Source organism: Schistocerca piceifrons, chromosome 4, assembly GCF_021461385.2.
Source record: "Schistocerca piceifrons isolate TAMUIC-IGC-003096 chromosome 4, iqSchPice1.1, whole genome shotgun sequence".
Lineage (NCBI taxonomy): Eukaryota > Metazoa > Arthropoda > Insecta > Orthoptera > Acrididae > Schistocerca > Schistocerca piceifrons.
In genome coordinates this window covers 626794613-626813687 of record NC_060141.1, presented here as the reverse complement: position 1 = coordinate 626813687, position 19075 = coordinate 626794613, and the positions used below count along the sequence as shown (strand labels likewise).

General features: G+C 43.1%; 1 protein-coding gene across 1 annotated transcript in view; it reads right to left on the bottom strand.

Annotated features, from left to right (window-relative positions):
• LOC124796073 (chondroitin sulfate proteoglycan 4) overlaps positions 1-19075 on the bottom strand; it is a 543527-nt gene that overhangs the window by 220672 nt on the left and 303780 nt on the right. Inside the window, exon 9 of the mRNA XM_047260159.1 lies at positions 12178-12433. Within this exon, the coding sequence (XP_047116115.1) occupies positions 12178-12433 (256 nt within the window). The remainder of the gene's footprint in view (positions 1-12177; positions 12434-19075) is intronic.

The window sequence follows — 19075 nt, the reverse complement described above, 5'->3', positions numbered from 1 at the left end:
CATGGAGAAGATATTTTCATCGTATATCTAACTTTTGTTATGTATAGTTTCGTATGTATCGTTTTTGCGGTCACTGATGTATGGTAGAAAACACAAAGTACGTGTGCACTTGGGGGAATATGTGAAGGGTCTGAAACCTCCGAGGCATATTGTCATGCATTAATGCTAGTGAATGAGAAAAAGTAATTATTGATAACTTTATATTCAATATTATTTTTTTATAAAATATAGTTCCACGACTGAAACGTAATGAAACGTTTTTCGTTTTTACCCTTGAGAAAATGTGATTTTACCCTTCATGGAGTAATTACCTGCAGGTTGGGAACTGCTGGTCTGGAGCATCATTTTAAAAAGTAAGGCAAAGGCAACTACAAATATATGTTCCTTGCGCTAACATTCTATGATGGCTGAAAAGTCTCGTACGCTAGTTGTGAAACTTTTGGAATTATGCGATTATAAGGGCAACCTTCAGTGGTGTGTTGACATGTATTAATTCGCAAACATTGATACCGTTCTTTGATAGAATATACGCTATCTAATAAGCGTTACCTAGGCACTTATTAGTGGAGATTAATGTGAGGTTTTCCCACCCTTCTTTTTGATACCTTCGCTGGAGACACTTTCAATAAGGTGTCTGACTGTGAAGAAATGGCAGTCAATTCTTCCTGATAAGTCGAAACCAGAGAAGATAGCGATGTTGGACTCTGGGATCTGGAGCGAAGATGACGTTCTAACTCAGAGGTAGCCAACCTTTCTCACCTACGGCCCACCTTTGTGTCTCTGTTGGTGATGTGATTGTGGAGAGGCAGTGCGACGTAAGAATCACAGCTAAGCGAGGACCAGGTAGACCTCACGCACTGACGGACAGGGACTGTCGAACACAGTGGAGAGTGATTGTAAAATTTTGGCATTAAATTAGCGAAACGAATCACTACAGAATTCCAAAGTGCTAACAGCTGTCCAGCTAGTGCAACGACCCTGCATTGGGAGTTAGAAAGAATGGGGCACAATCATCCTGCAGCTTCTCATAAGTAACAAATTTCCTTTGTAAAAGGTAAGTCTGGTAGTCTAAAGAGCGACGCCAATGATCAATGAATGACTGTAAACAAGTCATTTGGGGTGATGGTTTACGCCGCATCTTGTGGGATACCGATCCAAAAGTGAAGCGCTGAGAAGGTGTTGTTAAGGTACCGGGATGTAGTCGTTGTTACTGTGTGTTCACCGTATTGCGCTTAAAAAAACGCTAAATATGGAAGGACATGGACACGTTTTACAACGTTTGTGCAGCGTACAGTAGAGGAACGTTTCGGAAACGGTGACTGTATCAGCATGCCAATCCATCTTATCAGCAACGTCTGTGAGCCAATGGTTTGTGGACAACAACATTTCACAAATGGACTGCCCTGCCCGGAGTCCTGACCTGCACCCGATTGAACACCTTTGTGGCGAGTTAGAACAATGATAGTCAACTTGGTCTCTACCGACCACTACAGAAGGAGGAGGAGGAGATAAGTGTTTAACATCCCGTCGACAACGAGGTCATTAGAGTCGGAGCTGAAGCTCGGATTAAGGAAGGAAGCTGCAAGAAAACAGCTGTGCCCTTTTGAAGGAACCATCTCGGAATTTGCCTTAAGTGAAACTTCCTGGCAGATTAAAACGGTGTGCCGGACTGAGACTCGAACTCGGGACCTTCGCCTTTCGCGGACAAGTGCTCTACATTCTGAGCTACCCAAGCACGACTCGCGCCCCGTCCTCACAGCTTTACTTCTGCCAGTACCTCGTCTCCTACCTTCCAAACTTAACATAAGCTCTCCTGCGAACCTTGCAGAACTAGCACTCCTGAAAGAGAGGATATTGCGGAGACATGACTTAGCCACAGCCTGGGGGATGTCCGAGAATGAGATTATCACTCTACAGCAGAGTGTGGATATGAAACTTACTGGCAGATTAAAACGGTGTGCCGGACCGAGACTCGAACGACCGAAGACAGGTTTCAACCATCGTCCTCCAAAATGCGGGTCCAGTGTGCTAACCATGGCACTACCCCGCTCGGTCGCCCACGAGAGGGCGTCTAGTTGGGCAGCTTTAGACGGGATGAAATGTCCGTGACGTATTTGTCATTCAGGTGACATCCAATGAGTAGCCCACATTCGAAGTCACTGTGCCCGACTGACCTGCTGTTTCTCCTTCTCTACTGATAGAACAATACTTCTCGCCTCCTTTTACACTGGCGGGCCTGCCTCTAGTGACATCTAGTGGTCGAGTTAGTATTACATAGAGGTGTCCGAACACTTCTGATCAGACGATGTACATCGCGTCGGTGCAGACAATGAACTGGAACCTGCAGTTCGGTGTCGCACTAACATCCTGGGAAATACTGCTTTGACCCGTGACGTCATCAAAATGGAAGAATTACCTAGCTTGTGGTAATTTGTTTCTCCCTATATTCTTTCTTTGACGAGCTCTAGTCCCGCAAGGTATACAGGACAACCTCTGTGATGTTTGGGAGATACGAGAGGGGTAATGGCGGATGTGAAGCTGATCCTCGAGGGGAGGGGGTGGCGGGAGTGGGCCGTGAGTCGTACCCGGATATCCCGGTCCGTAGAGCTTGCGGAGGTTCCCTGTCCTTTACATAGCTTAGTTTTAAACTGCGAGCTAGTCTGAGATTTAAGGTTTCCCGTGTAGCCTGAAATCACTTAAGGTAAGAGATGGGATGGAATCTTTGGTAAAGCGACGTTTGATTCTCTTCCCCATCCTTCCCGATTCCTATTTTCTGCTCTGTCTCTGATAATCTTGTCGTCTTCAGGACGTTAACCCTTCATGTTCCTACCCCCCCCCCCCCTTCCCACCCCCACCCCCCCCGCACTTCTTGTTCAGTCCAAGCCACTGTTCCGTTTCCAAGGATCTGGTTAGCTACAGGTCTTAAGAAGTGATCTTACTCTCTCACTAACAAGACATACAGCAAAATGTTTTCGTTGAACGACGTTTAGCATTGACATAATAATCACCTGGAAAATTACTAATTGTCCGTGATTTTTTTCGTGGAACTGATTCAGGTCTTCGCTCAGGGGCGGATTCCGTCTAGGTCACGTAGTCTAGTGGCTAGGGCGCCGAGAGGAAATTAGACAGCGATGGACATCACAAAAATAAAGCAGAACGGCATGTAATTAGAAATAGGGACTGCAATGCAGCAGCTTGTAAACAAGATTAATAGTGATTATATAACTAATGACTTAGAGGAAAGTAAATCTCGATGAAAAGACATCACGTCGTAATGCAAATTTTCTATGTTAATGCATATATTCATGTTATCTCATCGAAATACATCTACTTCTTTACTTCGACGCGCAAGTCGCCGAAGGGCCGTCAACTCAAAAGCCCTGCACCAGGCGACCGGTCTATCCGATGGGAGGCCCTAGCCATACGACATTTCACTTCTTTTCTTTCGGTGAATAAACTACACTTGTCTGATTTGTTTCGTTGTTAACCTAAGGTGAAGGTTTCCTTCCTACATATCCCCTTTGCGTCCAAAATGCGATACCACATAAGTAGTGGTTGGCCTTTCCTTGGCACCACTGTACTTTCCCTTTTCGCAGCACATAGAGAACTTTTAAGTGCTGGATACTTGATATGTTTATTTTACGTAATTGAAGTGTTAATACACTCTTTGTAATATGGGATATTAATTTTGTAGAGCCACAAAAACGCATGAAAACTAAAAAATTCCAAAGTCGAAAACAAATAACTTTTTTGGGGATGGGTCGCCTCTCAAATGCCGAAAGGGGGATCATTGCTTTTGGGTGGGTATACTACAACCTTGTCATAATGGTGATAATGGTCGAATAACTATCACGACGCGATCGTACGGCGCACCTACTGAGATACGTGATTGGCTCTACGAAAGTTTTAATGGATTCAGGATTCTCAACAGAAAGGAAACTAACGTTCTTCGCATCTAGCAATTAACACTGAAGCACCAATCGCGGCCATGGCATTAATGTACATACATGGAGAGAATGAATGTATACATTGTATTGCGTGATATAGCTCTAGTACCGAGTTAAAAGCTGTGTGCGTTCGTGACAGTTTATTTGTGCACTGAGCTTTGTGCGCTGAATTGCACATGAAAATACTGAATCCAATGTTAATGAGCGCTTCGCAATTCCACAGCCTAAGAGATGTTAACGTTGTCTCTCTAATTGCAGTTGGTGGACGCTACTGTCCTGCACGTTGTACCTTGGTAATAATGTCAGTATGTATTCCTTCGTTGCAGAGTTTCATCTCTGAACCTCTTCCAATGAAAGAAGAGCCTAACAAGTAGTCATCTCGGTCTAATCACTGTACCATCAATGCACGGTAGACGTTGAAAATGTGAAACCATTTTTGAACTCCTTTTGGGTTTGAATGAAAAGTAATCACAATAAAATTTAAAAAAAGAGAAACGACAGTCTACTGATCCCGAATGGTAGCTGCTATCCCCCATCATTTCCAAGTGAGACTGTTTTTTTGTCTGTAATGATCTACTCGACGATGGGAAATTAAACCGTAATATTTCTCCCTGTTCAGAGGGGGCGGAACAACACCTCGGAAGAAATTGAGTGTGAGACGGAAAGGCTACACTCCATCGTTTCAGGGAGAGAGCAGAAGCAATTCTGACATTGCACTTAGAGTTGTGGAAAGACGACTTAGCGTTCAGAAGTATATAAGCCAAGGTTGCAGCTGTGCACTAGTTTTGCTGAAGTTTTATTTCAAGAATCAAGAAACAGGGAAAAACTGGAGAAGGTATGAAACTGTTACGGGTACAAATGCTGACGATATTGTTGTTAGAAGACGTAGCACATCTGGCAGAAAGGAAGGAAGACTCAGCTCTGTTGAAAGCAGTATTCAGCATACCTACCACAGGAACCGGTGTAAGGGCGAGGCAAGAAAAGGTGAAGGTCATGAGCAGAAGCCCTTAGGAAAGACTACTTTACTGGAATGCTGAAGCCAGGACGATATCAATAACAGACTGGCATTGGCGAAACAAGTTTTCTTGAATAAATGATGTCTGTTAGTATCAGATATTGATTAGGAAATGAGAAAGGAGTTTCTAACAGTTCGGAAGACAGCACTATTTTGAACTGATATGGATCACTCGACATCCAAATAAAACTGTGGCATTCGATAAACGGATCTGTCCAAGAACGTTCAAAATTAACTATGAAATGAAAATGTGCTAGAAAGGATAGATGAGGGACGACTTTTAGGGACATTATTACCAGAAGAAGGGACAAGTTTGTGGGACATCAGCTGCAGAATAGTGAATCTGGCGCTGAAGGAGTAACAGGAGGAGAAAATCAATATAAGGAAAACAGATTATGGATGTTCTAAGACAAAAGAGATGAAAAGTTTAGCACGACACTGGAAAAAGACTGAACTGTCCACAAATATGCCGGTAGAATGTAAAGAATCAAACCAAGTAGTGCTTGACAGATCGAATGATACCTTAACTTTGCCTCAGAGAGAAATTTGTAAGGAAATATTTAGGAAAGACATACACTCTTTGATCAAAAGCTTCCGGATACCCCTGTGTAACGCGGAATTAATCAGTAGCTGTCACGAGAAGCTGACCCGCCGGTACAAAAGGAGGGTAGGAGTGTTGGGTGGATAGTAGAGAAGCAGTAACAGAGGAATAGGTAGGTTTGGAGAGCTCAGTGAATTCGAACATGGTGTACGCTTCAACTCCTCTAAAGCTGCACAAGTGGGTTTCGCAAATGCCTGGACAACGGTACCTGCCGTCACATGTAATGCCAGTGACCGTCAAATGTAAATGTGAAGAAACAATCACAGTTAAACCAACACCAGATAGATCTCATGGACTGACTGACAGGGATCCTCAGAAACTGCTGAGGGCCGTTGTAAAAAATTGCATGAAGTCAGCGGGACAAACCACTTATGAGAAAGTGCTGCCAGAAATCTAGCTGGCATAATGACTGTACGCAGGGAATTAAAAAGAATAGCGTGAGCAGTTGTTCGTAAGCAACACGTTTCTGTAATGAGTGCTAAGCAAAGGTTAAGATGCTGTAAAGAGCGACATGACTGGACACCGGGTGACTGAAAGCGAGTGGTTTGCAGCCATGAATCACGCTATATAGTGTGTCAATCCGGTGGAAGGGTTTGGGTTTGGCAAATGCCTGGACGACGGTATCAGCCGTCATATGAAATGCCAGCAGTGATGTGCGGAGGAGGTGGCTAACTACTGAACGTAAGAAAACGCGAAGTGTGGAGGGATATGAGTACAATATGCACTGAATGCAGTTTGGAGACGATCATTGTTGATATCAGCATGACAACACTCGCTCTCATGAAATAGCATTTACGAGTATGAGACAATGGTTGTGGCCAGTAACATGCCCGAAATGGACTGGCCCGCCCAGAGTCCAGGCCGAGCGCAACGGAAAACTTTTATGATGAATAGAACGCCGCCTTCCTTCCAGACCACAGCATCCTACATCACCAACTTGTTTGGTTTCGGATTTTGATCGAGGATAAATGGTCAGCCTTTCTTCCACAGACATTGAAAAACATCACTGAAAACGTCCCCGGCAAAGTTCAAGCATTTATAAAGTAGAAGAATGGGCACACTCCATATTAATGTCTGTTAATAGGTGTCAGGACGCTAAAAAAATGTTCAAATGTATGTGAAATGTTATGGGACTTAACTGCTAAGGTCATCAGTCCCTAAGCTTTCACACTACGTAACCAAAATTATTCTAAGGACAAACACATACACCCATGCCCGAGAGAGGACTCGAACCTCCGTCGGGATCAGCCGCACAGTCCATGACTGCAGCGCCTTAGACCGCTCGGCTAACCTGTCAGGATACTTTTTATCAGATAGTGTATTGGGTTTCAGTCAGGCTGTGGAAATTTGCTGCCCTAGGTCAGTTTGACAGAGATATAGGAAAATTAGAAAAAAAACTTGTAAACGATTAAAATCCAGGATGTAAACATGTCAATGAGAACAATCGCTGAAGACATTGCTGCCCTCAGAGAATATGGGGGGGATTAAGGAACTGTTGAATGGAATGAACAGCCTATTGAGCATAGTACATGATTTGAGAATAAACTGCACAAAGATAAAAGTAATGAGCAGTAGGATAAATGAGATTAAAGATACACTTAATATCGATATTGACGACCACGAAGCAGATGAAGTGGAAGAAATCTGTTGTCTTGGAAGCAAATTAACACATGATAGATGAATCCAGGAGGACATAAAAGGCAGGCTGGCACAGGAAAAGAGGCGATTACTGGCCAAAAGAAGTCGTCTAATATCGAATGTCGGCCTTAATTTCAAGAATAAATGTCTGATAATAGACGTTTGGCGCACACCATTGTCGCCAAGTGATTCGAGGACTGTGGGCTAAACTGGAAGAGAAGGAAAGCGAAGTGTTTGCGATGTAGTGCTGTAGAATGTTGAGGAAAACTAGGTAAGCTTAGAAGATAAGAAATGAGTTGGATGTCCGTAGCATCGGTGAAGAAAGGAACATGTGGAGAGCACTTGAAGTATGGAATAATTTCCATGTTATTATACGGGACTGTAGAGAGTAAAATCTGTGGGGGAAGAGTTTGGATCATACACTCCAAGACTATAAAAAAAAGAAACCGACACACCAAGAATCAATTATCCGAATGGGGCGGAAATCGGTAAATATGACGCAAATGTGCACACAAACAAATCATTACAATTTCAGAAAAATTGGATGATTTATTCACGAGAAAGACCTTCACAAATTGAGCAAGTTAATAACGTATTGCTCCGCTTATGGCCCTTATGCAAGCAGTGATACATCTTGGCACTGATTGAAAGAGTCGTTGGATGTCTTTCTGTGGGGCAAGCTGCCAAATTCTGTCCCATTGGCGGTTTCGGTTGTGGAGAGTCCTGCTCATGTTGGTGTTGTTGTTGTTGTTGTTGTGGTCTTCAGTCCTGAGACTGGTTTGATGCAGCTCTCCATGCTACTCTATTGTGTGCAAGCTTCTTCAACTCCCAGTACTTACTGCAACCTACATCCCTCTCAATCTGCTTAGTGTATTCATCCCTTGGTCTCCGTCTACGATTTTTACCCTCCACGCTGCCCTCCAATGCTAAATTTGTGATCCCTTGATGCCTCAGAGCATGTCCTACCAACCGGTCCCTTCTTCTTGTCAAGTTGTGCCACAAACTCCTCCCCAATTCTGTTCAACACCTCCTCATTAGTTATGCGATCTACCTATCTAATCTTCAGCATTCTTCTATAGCACCACATTTCGAAAGCTTTTATTCCCTTCTTGTCCAAAATATTTATCGTCCATGTTACACTTCCATACATGGCTACACTCCATAAAAATACTTTCAGAAACAACTTCCTGACACTTAAATCTATACTCGATATTAACAAATTTCTCTCCTTCAGAAACACTTTCCTTGCCGTTGCCAGTCTACCTCTTATATCCTCTCTACTTCGACCATCATCAGTTATTTTGCACCCCAAATAGCAAAATTCTTTTATTAGTTTAAGTGTCTCATTTCCTAAACTAATTCCCTCAGCATCACCTGAGTTCCACAATGAAATTTTCACTCTGCAGCGGAGTGTGCGCTGATATGAAACTTCCTGGCAGATTAAAACTGTGTGCCTGACTGAGACTCGAACTCGGGACCTTTGCCTTATACGGGCAAGTGCTCTACCATCTGAGCTACCGAAGCACGACTCACGCCCAGTACTCACAGCTTTACTTTTGGCAGTATCTCGTCTTCTACCTTCCAAACTTTACAGAAGCTCTTCTGCGAACCTGTTTTAATCTGCCAGGAAGTTTCATATCAGCGCACACTCCGCTGCAGAGTGAAAATTTCATTCTGGAAACATCCCCCAGTCTGTGGCTAAGCCATGTCTCCGCAGTATCCTTTCTTTCAGGAGTGCTAGTTGTGCTAGGTTCGCAGAAGAGCTTCTGTAAAGTTTGGAAAGTAGGAGACGAGTTACTGGCAGACGTAAAGCTGTGAGAACCGGGCGTGAGTCGAGTTTCGGTAGCTCAGATGGTAGAGCACTTGCCCGCGTAAGGCAAAGGTCCCGAGTTCGAGTCTCGGTCGGGCACACAGTTTTAATCCACCAGGAAGTTTCATATCACCTGAGTTAATTCGACTACATTCCAGTATCCTAGTTCTTCTTTTGTTGTTGTTCATCTTACATCCTCGTTTCAAGACACTGTCCATTCCGTTCAACTGCACTTCCAAGTGCTTTGCTGCCTCTGACAGAATTACAATGTCATCAGCGAACCTCTCTTCTCCATGGATTTTAATACCTACTTCGAATTTTTCTTTTGTTTTCTTTACTGCTTGGTCAATATACAGATTGAATAACATCGGGGAGAGGCTAGAGCCCTGTCTCACTCCCTTACCAACCACTGCTTCCCTTTCATGCCCCTCGACTCTTATAACTGCAATCTCGTTTCTGTACAAATTGTAAATAGCCTTTCGCTCCCTGTATTTGACCCCTGTAACCTTTAGAATGTGAAAGAGATATTCCAGTCAACATTGTCAAAAGCTTGCCCTGCTCATAAAGTTCCAAATGTTCTAAATTGGCGAGAGCTCCTACAACGGTAGGATTTCGCAAGCATAATGACAAGCATTAGAAACTTCCGTAGTGTACATGTCTTACTGACATGTAAGCCCAGGATATCTTCCCATGAAGCCCAACAAAATGGGGAGTAGTATATTATAGACGTACCGTTTGTTCCAAGGGTGCCGGGGACGACAACCAAGGGGGTCCAGCTACGCAAAGAAGTGGCACCCCAGACTATTAGTCATGGTTGTCGGGCTGTATGGCGGGCGACATTCAGGTTGGTGTCCCAGCGCTGTCCAAGGGGTGTCCAGTCACATCTTCGGTCTGGAATCTCATTAACTGAAGTGGAATTGCTTTCGGTGATGAGTTACACTTTGAATTGAGCCCCGATGACATGTAGTATGTCGACGATATTCTACGCCCTGTTTTGTTGCCTTTCGTGGGAAGCCCTCTTGGGCTTACATTTAAGCAAAGTTATGCCCGTCCGTACATGGCGAGAGATTCTACTGGTTGTCTTCGAGCTTGCTAAACCTACCTTGGCCAGCAAGGTTACAGGATCTCTCCTCAATTGAGAACGTTTGAAGGATTATGGGCAGAGGCCTCCAGCTAGCTCGAGATTTTGACGACCTAAGGGCCAGTTGCACAGAATAGCCCTCAGGAGGACATCTAACAAGTGTATAGCAATCAATGCCAAGCCGACTGCTTGCGTTAAGGACCAGAGGTGGGCCAATGTGTTATTACGCTGTCCAATTTGTATAGCTCTTTCTTTTGAATAGATCATTCATTTTTTTATTGTAATCATTTGTTTGTTTGTAAATGTACATCACAGCTATCGATTTCCGTCCCATTCCATTAATTCCTTCGGGGTGCGTCTTTTTTTGTCTGAGAGTGTTTTCAATAAATAATGATACAATATGACATGATTACGAAGTCTTTCGCGACGGAGTCCTTGCATAAAAATTTCTCGGTTTACTTGCCGCGTCAAATTTGGATCAAATACCAAGCTTTCGGTGACTACCTCCGCCATCTTCGTCAGGGGTAAAACTGACTGTCGTGGACCGGCGAGGCTTCCGCTTTTATAAGCAGTGGACGGCTTCTCATTGGCTGGATGACGTCACGGTGGAAACGGCGAGGTGGCGGCCTCTATATCCATAGATTTTATTTGCGCGCTTTATCCAGCGTTACTTGCAGCGCCATCCATCGTAACAGACGGTATCAATTGCGCGCTTCCATGCATTGCTGAGTGCATAACCGGAGTCTCTGTTGAAATTATTTTCACAGAGTCTGATTTCTACTGCTTGCCAGATGACAGAGTCCCAATAGAAGCGTGAGCAAGTAGTCTTGTTTCATCAAATAAAATCTTATGTTTATTTAACAAACTGTGCTCAGCCATCGCTTATTTTTCTAGATACCGGTATTTCAGGTGACGCTGATGTTCCACACAGCTGTTGCCCTCCAAATCCTCGAACGCCATGCGCTCCACCTCGCCTTCCGCATCCGCCTTCCGACCACCACGCGTATCCTCTACGACCTCATCCCCTTCCCCCACCTTCTCCTTTTCCTTGAACACATCTGCACACTATACACTGTCCGGTGCCTTGATCCCCCTCACCCCCTGGTGTCTCCCTTCCTCTCCACCTCCAACCAGTTGACGCTCCTTTATCGTTGTGTCCCACTCTCTCTCCATCTCCACACCCTTCATCTCCTTTCCCAACGCAACTTCCACCGTCTACCACTCCCGGATGATGAGCTTTGCTCTCACATCTACCCTTCCTACCAACGCTAACCCCATCTTCCTGCCTCCTCCTCAGGGCTCCCTCTCCTCCCCCTCCCTCCTCCTGAGCGACTTCCCCCTCCTACTCCCCCTCCATCTCTTTTGCCTCCTTCAGTGTCTCTGCACTCCCTCCTGCCCTGTCTTCCCTCTTCATCCCCTGCCCCTTGTGTCTCCTGCCTCTTCGTGTACCCATTGATGCCCCTCCTCTCTTCATCCCGCTGCTTCCCCTGCTGCCCCTTGCTCTCCTCTCCTTTTCCATCCTCTCTGCCCTTCCCTCGGCAGATCCCGCCTGGCAGTTTTATTCTTCGTCATGTGTGCTCCAAGTGGGTTTTAAGTGTGTTGTTCCATAGCGTTTTTACTACTGTGGCCGACTTTTAACGTGTGCGTGTCCATTCAGTGTCTTCTCTGAGTTTTGAAGAATAACTGTGTTTTTTTAACTTTCTGGTGACTTTTTTTAACTGTCCTCCATGAACGTCTCCCTGTTAGTCTCTATTTTTTACCTCCATTTTCTCGCATTATTCTGTTTTAAGTTCCCCTTTATCACCTTATGTATGTAACATTGTATTCTTATTTTAAGTTGTCCTGTCATTGGCCTGAAGAGCGGCGGACTGTGCCGCTGACAGCCCTCCCCTGCCCATATGGGGCAGGGGAATGAAATCATAATAAAGGAAGATGATGGAGGTAGTCATCGTAAGCTTGGGATTGGATCCAAATCTGACGCGGCAAGTAAACCGAGAACTTTTTATGCAACAAGTAATGATGTCTGGCCGTATCGGACAGGCCTGTGGACCCGGTCCCGGTGCAGGCGGCAGTGGCGGGGCTCACCTTGAAGTCGTCGTGGGCGGGCGCGCCCTCGGTGTGCACGTAGCGGACGATGCCGCGCGCCAGCTGGTGGTTGGTGAAGTGGTCCACGTTGACCCACTGCGTCGGGGTGGAGGAGGGCCCGTCGGCGCCCGCGCCGCGCTGCCGCTGCACGTGGCCGAACTGCGGCGGCCGCACCACTTCGTAGCGCACGTCCAGGCTGGGGTCGTCCGCGTTCACCGCGAAGGACAGGTTCCCCGGCTGCAGCCGCGCCCACGTCCTGCGCAGCCCGACAGCGGGAACTAGAGTTTCATACAGCGAGCAAAAAAATTACATTCGACAATCAAGTGTGTTTGGCAATTCTGGCTCTGGCAGCCATCAACTTTTTTCCAATTTCTCACTTTTCATTTGAGCAAAGATACAGTAACTGACGGATAACGTCAGCGAAGTGAGGAACGAACAACATATAGTACTACAACTACACTTGTCGTGAGAGATTGCGCCAACAGAATAGTCTTGTAACCTCATTGGTTGCTGTAATCTAAGATGTAGGGATTACCCTCAAGCCCGCGTCTACATCGTGAACCACATTTCATTTGCTGACTAGTTTGCTGCCACGAAGTCGTCTCCTGTGCCAAACTTGTCATCGCAGAGTAGCAATTGTAAACTACATCCTTAATAATTATTTACTGGATATATTCCAGTCTCTGACGTCCTGTACATCTACATCTAAATCTACATCCATACTCGGCAAGCCACCTGACGGCGTGTGGCGGAGGATACCTTGAGCACCTCTATCTGTTCTCCCTTCTATTCCAGTCTCGTATTGTTAATGGAAAGAAGGATTGTCGGTATGCCTCTGTGTGGGCTCTAATCTCTCTGATTTTATCCTCATGGTCTCTTCGCGAGATATATGTAGGAGGGAGCAATATACTGCTTCAGTCCTCAGTGAAGGTATGTTCTCGAAACTTCAACAAAAGCCCGTACCGAGCTACTGAGCGTCTCTCCTGCAGAGTCTTCCACTGGAGTTTATCTATCATCTCCGTAACGCTTTCGCGATTACTAAATGATCATGTAACGAAGCGTGCTGCTATCCGTTGGATCTTCTCTATCTATTCTATCAACCCTGTCTGGTACGGATCCCACACTGGTGAGCAGCATTCAAGCAGTGGGCGAACAAGTGTACTGTAACCTACTTCCTTTGTTTTCGGATTGCATTTCCTTAGGATTCTTCCAATGAATCTCAGTTGTTACCCTCTGGAGTCCCCTCTAGTACCATAGAAGTCTTTCTGTGATGTCCTAACAGATGTCCTATCATTTTGTCCCTTCACCTTGTCAGTGTTTTCCTCTCCTATTCAGCCGACCGGCGTGGCCGAGCGGTTCTAGGCGCTGCAGTCTGGAACCGCACGGCGCTACGGTCGCAGGTTCGATCCTGCCTCGGGCATGGATGTGTGTGATGTCATTAGGTTAGTTAGGTTTAAGTAGTCTAAGTTGTATGGGACTGATGACCTCAGAAGTTAAGTCCCATAGTGCTCAGAGCCATTTGAACCATTTGTACCTCTCCTACTCAGCGCAGAACCTCCTCATTCCTTACCTTAACTGTCCATCGAATTCTCAACATCCTTCTTTAGCACAACATCGCAAATGGTTCTATTTTTCCCACAGTCCATGTTTTTCTCTACCATACAATGCTGTGCTCCAAACGTACATTCTCAGAAATTTCTTCCTCAAATTAAGACATACGTTTGATATTAGTAAACTTCCCTTTGCCAGGAATGCTCTATTTGGCAGTGCTAGGCTGCTTTTTATGTCCTTGCCTCGTGCGTTTTGGATTATTTTGCTGCCTAGGGAGCAGGATAACTTACGTTCGTCTACATCGTGAACCCCAATTGTGATGTCAGTCAGGCTTGTTACTGTTCTCATTTCTGCTACGTCTCCTTACTTCGCCTTTCTTATGTCCTCCTTGCTTCATCTATCACGAGTTACTTTGCTTCCCAAGTAGGAGATTTCTTCCACTTCACCCTCTTAGTGGTCGCCAATATTGAGATTTAGTTTATCGCAACTCTCATATTTAGTGCTCCTCATTAATTTTGTCTCTTTTTCGGTTTACTCTCAATCCAATTGCTGTACCCGTTACACTGTTCATTCTTTTCAACACATCCTTATTTGCTTCCATTGAGTGTAACGATGTCATCAGTAAATCTTACCATTGACACACCTCACCCTGAATTTTAATTCCCCTGTTCAGCTTTTATTTTATTTCCGTCATTGCGCCTTAAAAGCGTAGACTGAACATTAGGGGCAGAAGACTACATCCTTGTCTTACACTCTTTTTATCTGAGCACCTCATTCTTGGTCTTCCAGTCGTATTGTTAAAACTAATTATTACTACAGCGTATTTCATATTTTGTTTATAATTTTAGGGGAGAATCTCTCAATACTTTGTCGTGAATATTTTGGTAGCGAGACAGAGACGAATAACTTCGTGTGTCATCGACATCACGACGAAAGACCCAACAGCTATGTGTTTCATGCTACGAAGTTCAGTCTTTACGAGAGAGGCCGATCAATACAGTCTTGCAAGTAGAAGGGATGAACTGTAAGAACAAAGGGATGGCAGAGAGCGCCCTTCCCTTCCTCTCCAGTTACAGAATTACATAGGCAGGAAAGAAAACTGTTTACTAAAGTTTAGACAGTGTACTGATACTGGAGGACCTGTGAATTTATGCACACCAACTGAAAACTCTGGAAGAACTTGTAACGTTACCATCCGTTTTGGTTGCCTTCTTTGGATGATCTCCTTCCGTCGCTAATTTCCCGTTGGTAACTTAGTGTTTTAAACAGTTATTAAGTAAATTTGCAGAACACTTCCAAACCTTATTTTTCAGTTTATCATATTTATTGATACTAAACGTAACTTTGGTGGATATAATAACACACATCAGCAACTCACATAATCCGCTTATGACCCACTGAGTGGCAACACAGATAATTAACACAGTAATTTTGTTCTTTCAGTGCTAGACTACTACTGAATAATAAACACTCACTGACCTGAAACTGGTGTATGAATTTACGTAACGACTACCTGTTCAAAGACGCACCATATGGAGGAATTACAAAATGCTAAAACACTCAGTAATTACATACGCAATGAAAATACAAAAGACGAGAAAAAAGGTAATACACATACACGGTATTTGGTTTAATTTTAAACTGTATAATGAAAAAATGTTTAAAATGGTAGACACTACTTGTTGATAGGAAAGTTTTAACGTGCACTACGAATTCCAAAGCCCATTCCCTGGGGAGTTAAATTTTGTAATTGCAATATTTTGTTAACTAATGCGTTAGGTTTGCAAAAAGTATACATTTTTAGAAACAACTGACATTTTGAAACGATTACGTATTAATATTCCAACATTCTGGAATACAACAACTTTGATTAGGGATAACTATTTAAATATCTAAGTTTCTGAAAAAGTAAAATGAGAAGCAGAGATTTTAAATATGATATGTTAATCTAAAAACAAATAATTAGCATGAGGATAGAATGCTGTGGAGGACATGGTCATTGTGACTCGTAAATTTAAAACATTTCATCAAAGAAAAGAGTAAAAGAACGCTTTCTTTCTAATGATAAATCGAATATTACGTTTGTCTTCACACGAAAACGAACCTAATAAAGAATCTAGTTCACTGAAACAGATTGCTTTTGCCAACGGATGCAAAAAAACGCACCATAAATTTAGAAAAAAAGAACTAGCTTCTGAAATCAGCGACAGCACAGCAAACAAGAATGAGATCATAATGCTAAAAATAGATATACGACCACGATCCATAGTGGACCAATTTCTAATAAGATTGAACAATGCTTCCAGACAACGGACGTCAAGGTCGGTGTACAGATAACTGATAACGTAGACAGTATGCTTACCCCACCGAATAGATCCAAAACTGGATAAATTTAGAAATTTGTGGCGTACACAATAAGTTGTAACGGCTGTGACCGCTATTATTTCGGCTGAACTGGTCGTTCATTTGACATTCGGTTTAGGAAACACTTGTACACTCAACATAAAAACAGCTTTCGGTATGCAGAAGCATGCAATACGAGACACTACTCGCGGAACATAAGTATTACACAATGTGCCTAAGGGAAGCAGGTTAGTTTAGTAAAAGAAATTGGAAATTTATAACAGCAGGAAGGGCGCGCCAGATCGTATATTAAACGAACAAACTGAATTTAATCAGAACTATTATTTTAGTGTCGATCATGAGATACTCTAACGGCGGCAATCATAGCAAGATAGGCAGGGCGAGAGTGGCAGCCCGAAAGCCATTGGATACAATCCCATCAACCTCCATCGAATGGCGCCTTAAACTCAACAACGGCTCTGCCTGCGGTCACGTCATACTATATGGCGTGTCGTCCTCATTAATTGCATTTGATATTAAATATACTTTACTAATTGTTCCATGTTATGCACTGACGAATAAATTTGTTAATTTAAATAGTTTTGCTTATGAATGACGATGATTTATGTCATGTGATAAATTACAACATTTGTTTGCTTCATCTATTTTAGTCACACGATATTTTTAATCTTTTGAAATGGAAAACTTTTTTAAGTCGTTTCATATTCTTTATCCTTTGCAATATGCATTCACACAGTTTTAATTCTTTTTCTCTCTTTAAAAAAAGGAGGAAAAGAAAAATCTTTTTTCTCGCTTATCGCTTATATACCAAAACGACAACTACCTGCACTTCCTGTGGCTTTTAACTCACATTTTTCATGTAAACACAACGGTCAGTATTGCTGAAACTATGGTGGGGGGGATCGTACATCACCCAGTGTACGTATATCTTTACTGTTTTGACAAGTTAACCAGTGTGGCGAGTGGCAATGTAATATAGTAGTATATACATTTTATGATTTACTTTTGACTTAAAGTACACCTTACATGGGATGTTTCACTGCGAATGTTTTACAATTTTGGAGAATCATATTAGTTTTATGCTCGGTTAATAACAAGCAAACATTTGAGACTTACTTCTACCTTTCCAGAGACAAATTTCTGCTTACATTTACTGACTGTTACCAGAATATTATATACGAACTTTTTTACGATGGTGTACGGGCTATTTGTTTCAATTGCTGTCACATATAGCACGATTTGTTCAACGAAATAGTATTTCCACTAAATAATTATTTATTTTTCTTATTGGTTTGCTATTACATAATATATATGACTTTAGTTCGTTGTAAGCTGTGCATAGCACATTTTACCTGAAGATTTAAAATAAGAATATTACATACGATGCAAGCGTGTTGTACATAGCGAGTGGGTTTATAATACTACATGTGATATGTTAATTTTTATAAATAAGGTGAATAGCAATTTTTACATCACTTTGATAATTAATAAGCCGGCCGCGGTGGTCGAGCTGTTCTAGACACTTCAGTCCGGAACCGCGCGACTGCTACGGTCGCAGGTTCGAATCCTGCCTCGGGCATGGATGTGTGTGATGTCCTTAGGTTAGTTAAAGTAGTTCTAAATTCAAGGGGACTGATGACTTCCGATGTTAAATCCCATAGTGCTCAGAGCCATTTGAACCATTTGTTAATTAATAAATTTTTCTTCTGGTTTGTCCAGTCTAATATCTGACGATGGTAGTTAATAAACCGAAATATTAATGTTAAATACGATTGAGACAATACACAGAGTGTTATAGATAGGTTTTACAATTTTTGTAACTTTAAATTTAACTGAAAACGTCCTCAGTGCTCTGCCGAGTCTGGTGGCCCAGCAGTACAATACGTGCCCGGAAAGCGAAAGATCATGGGACCGAAGCCAGGTCGGGATATGAAAATTTCCAGTCTGCCTTTAGTCTAACCTTCACCTCTCGACAGTGTCACAAGGCGATAGGAGCGACACTTAGTTCCGATTTCACGTTAAACTATTTTTCTCATTTTCCCAGTATGAAAACTGGAGCAGGATAATGGCAGGAAACTCGCGGAAGTGGCGTCTAATAGACAGACTACACTCGGCCATCGAGCCATATGCCATTATTATTTATATTATCATCATCTTCATTAATCTGACAAATATACACTGAATAATAACGTTAAGATAAACACAGTATGGATAAGAATGTAGAACTTTCAAGTATTAATAGCATACGCCTATTACGTGTAGAACAGAAAACAAAAAAGGAGAAAAGTTTAATGAATGGAATTATAGCTTTACTTAAATTAAACAGTTTACTGTGTCAGTCACTTGTCTTTTTTCCCACCACGCGTTTCGATGTTTCACACCATGAACTTCAGGTGGAGAATAGTGTTGTTACATTATTGTTGTTAGTATAGGAATGAGAGAGGGGAAAGACTGAGTTCGGTCTTAAGTGAAATAATATGACTGTATGGGATTACTGACAGGGACTCCGGTTTGGGATCGTTAAGCCGTCTAGAGTAAGATTTTTTCTTTGACGCCACTTCAGCTACTTGCACGTCGATGATGGTGAAACGATGACGTGGACAACAGAACAACCGAGCACATAAAATCCCCGACCCGGCTGAGAATCGAACCCGAGCCGCCCACCCCCGCATAGCAATCACCCCACAGTTATGGAGGCAGACTCTGCATCAAATTTCAGGTGGTATTAGCGAATACCATATTCAAGACTCACAAGACGAGGAGGTATGCTTGGAATAGGCCTGGAGACACGACAAGATTTCAGCTTTATTAACCCATGGTCAGAAAGAGATTCCGAAAGCAGATATTTTATTTTAAGGCACGCCCAGGAGGAACATTATGAATTGCCTCGAAGAGATCGGACTATTGACAAATAGCCAACAAGGATTTAAAAAAAAACATAGTTCTAGTGAAACGCAACTAGCCTTTACCCACACGAAGTGTT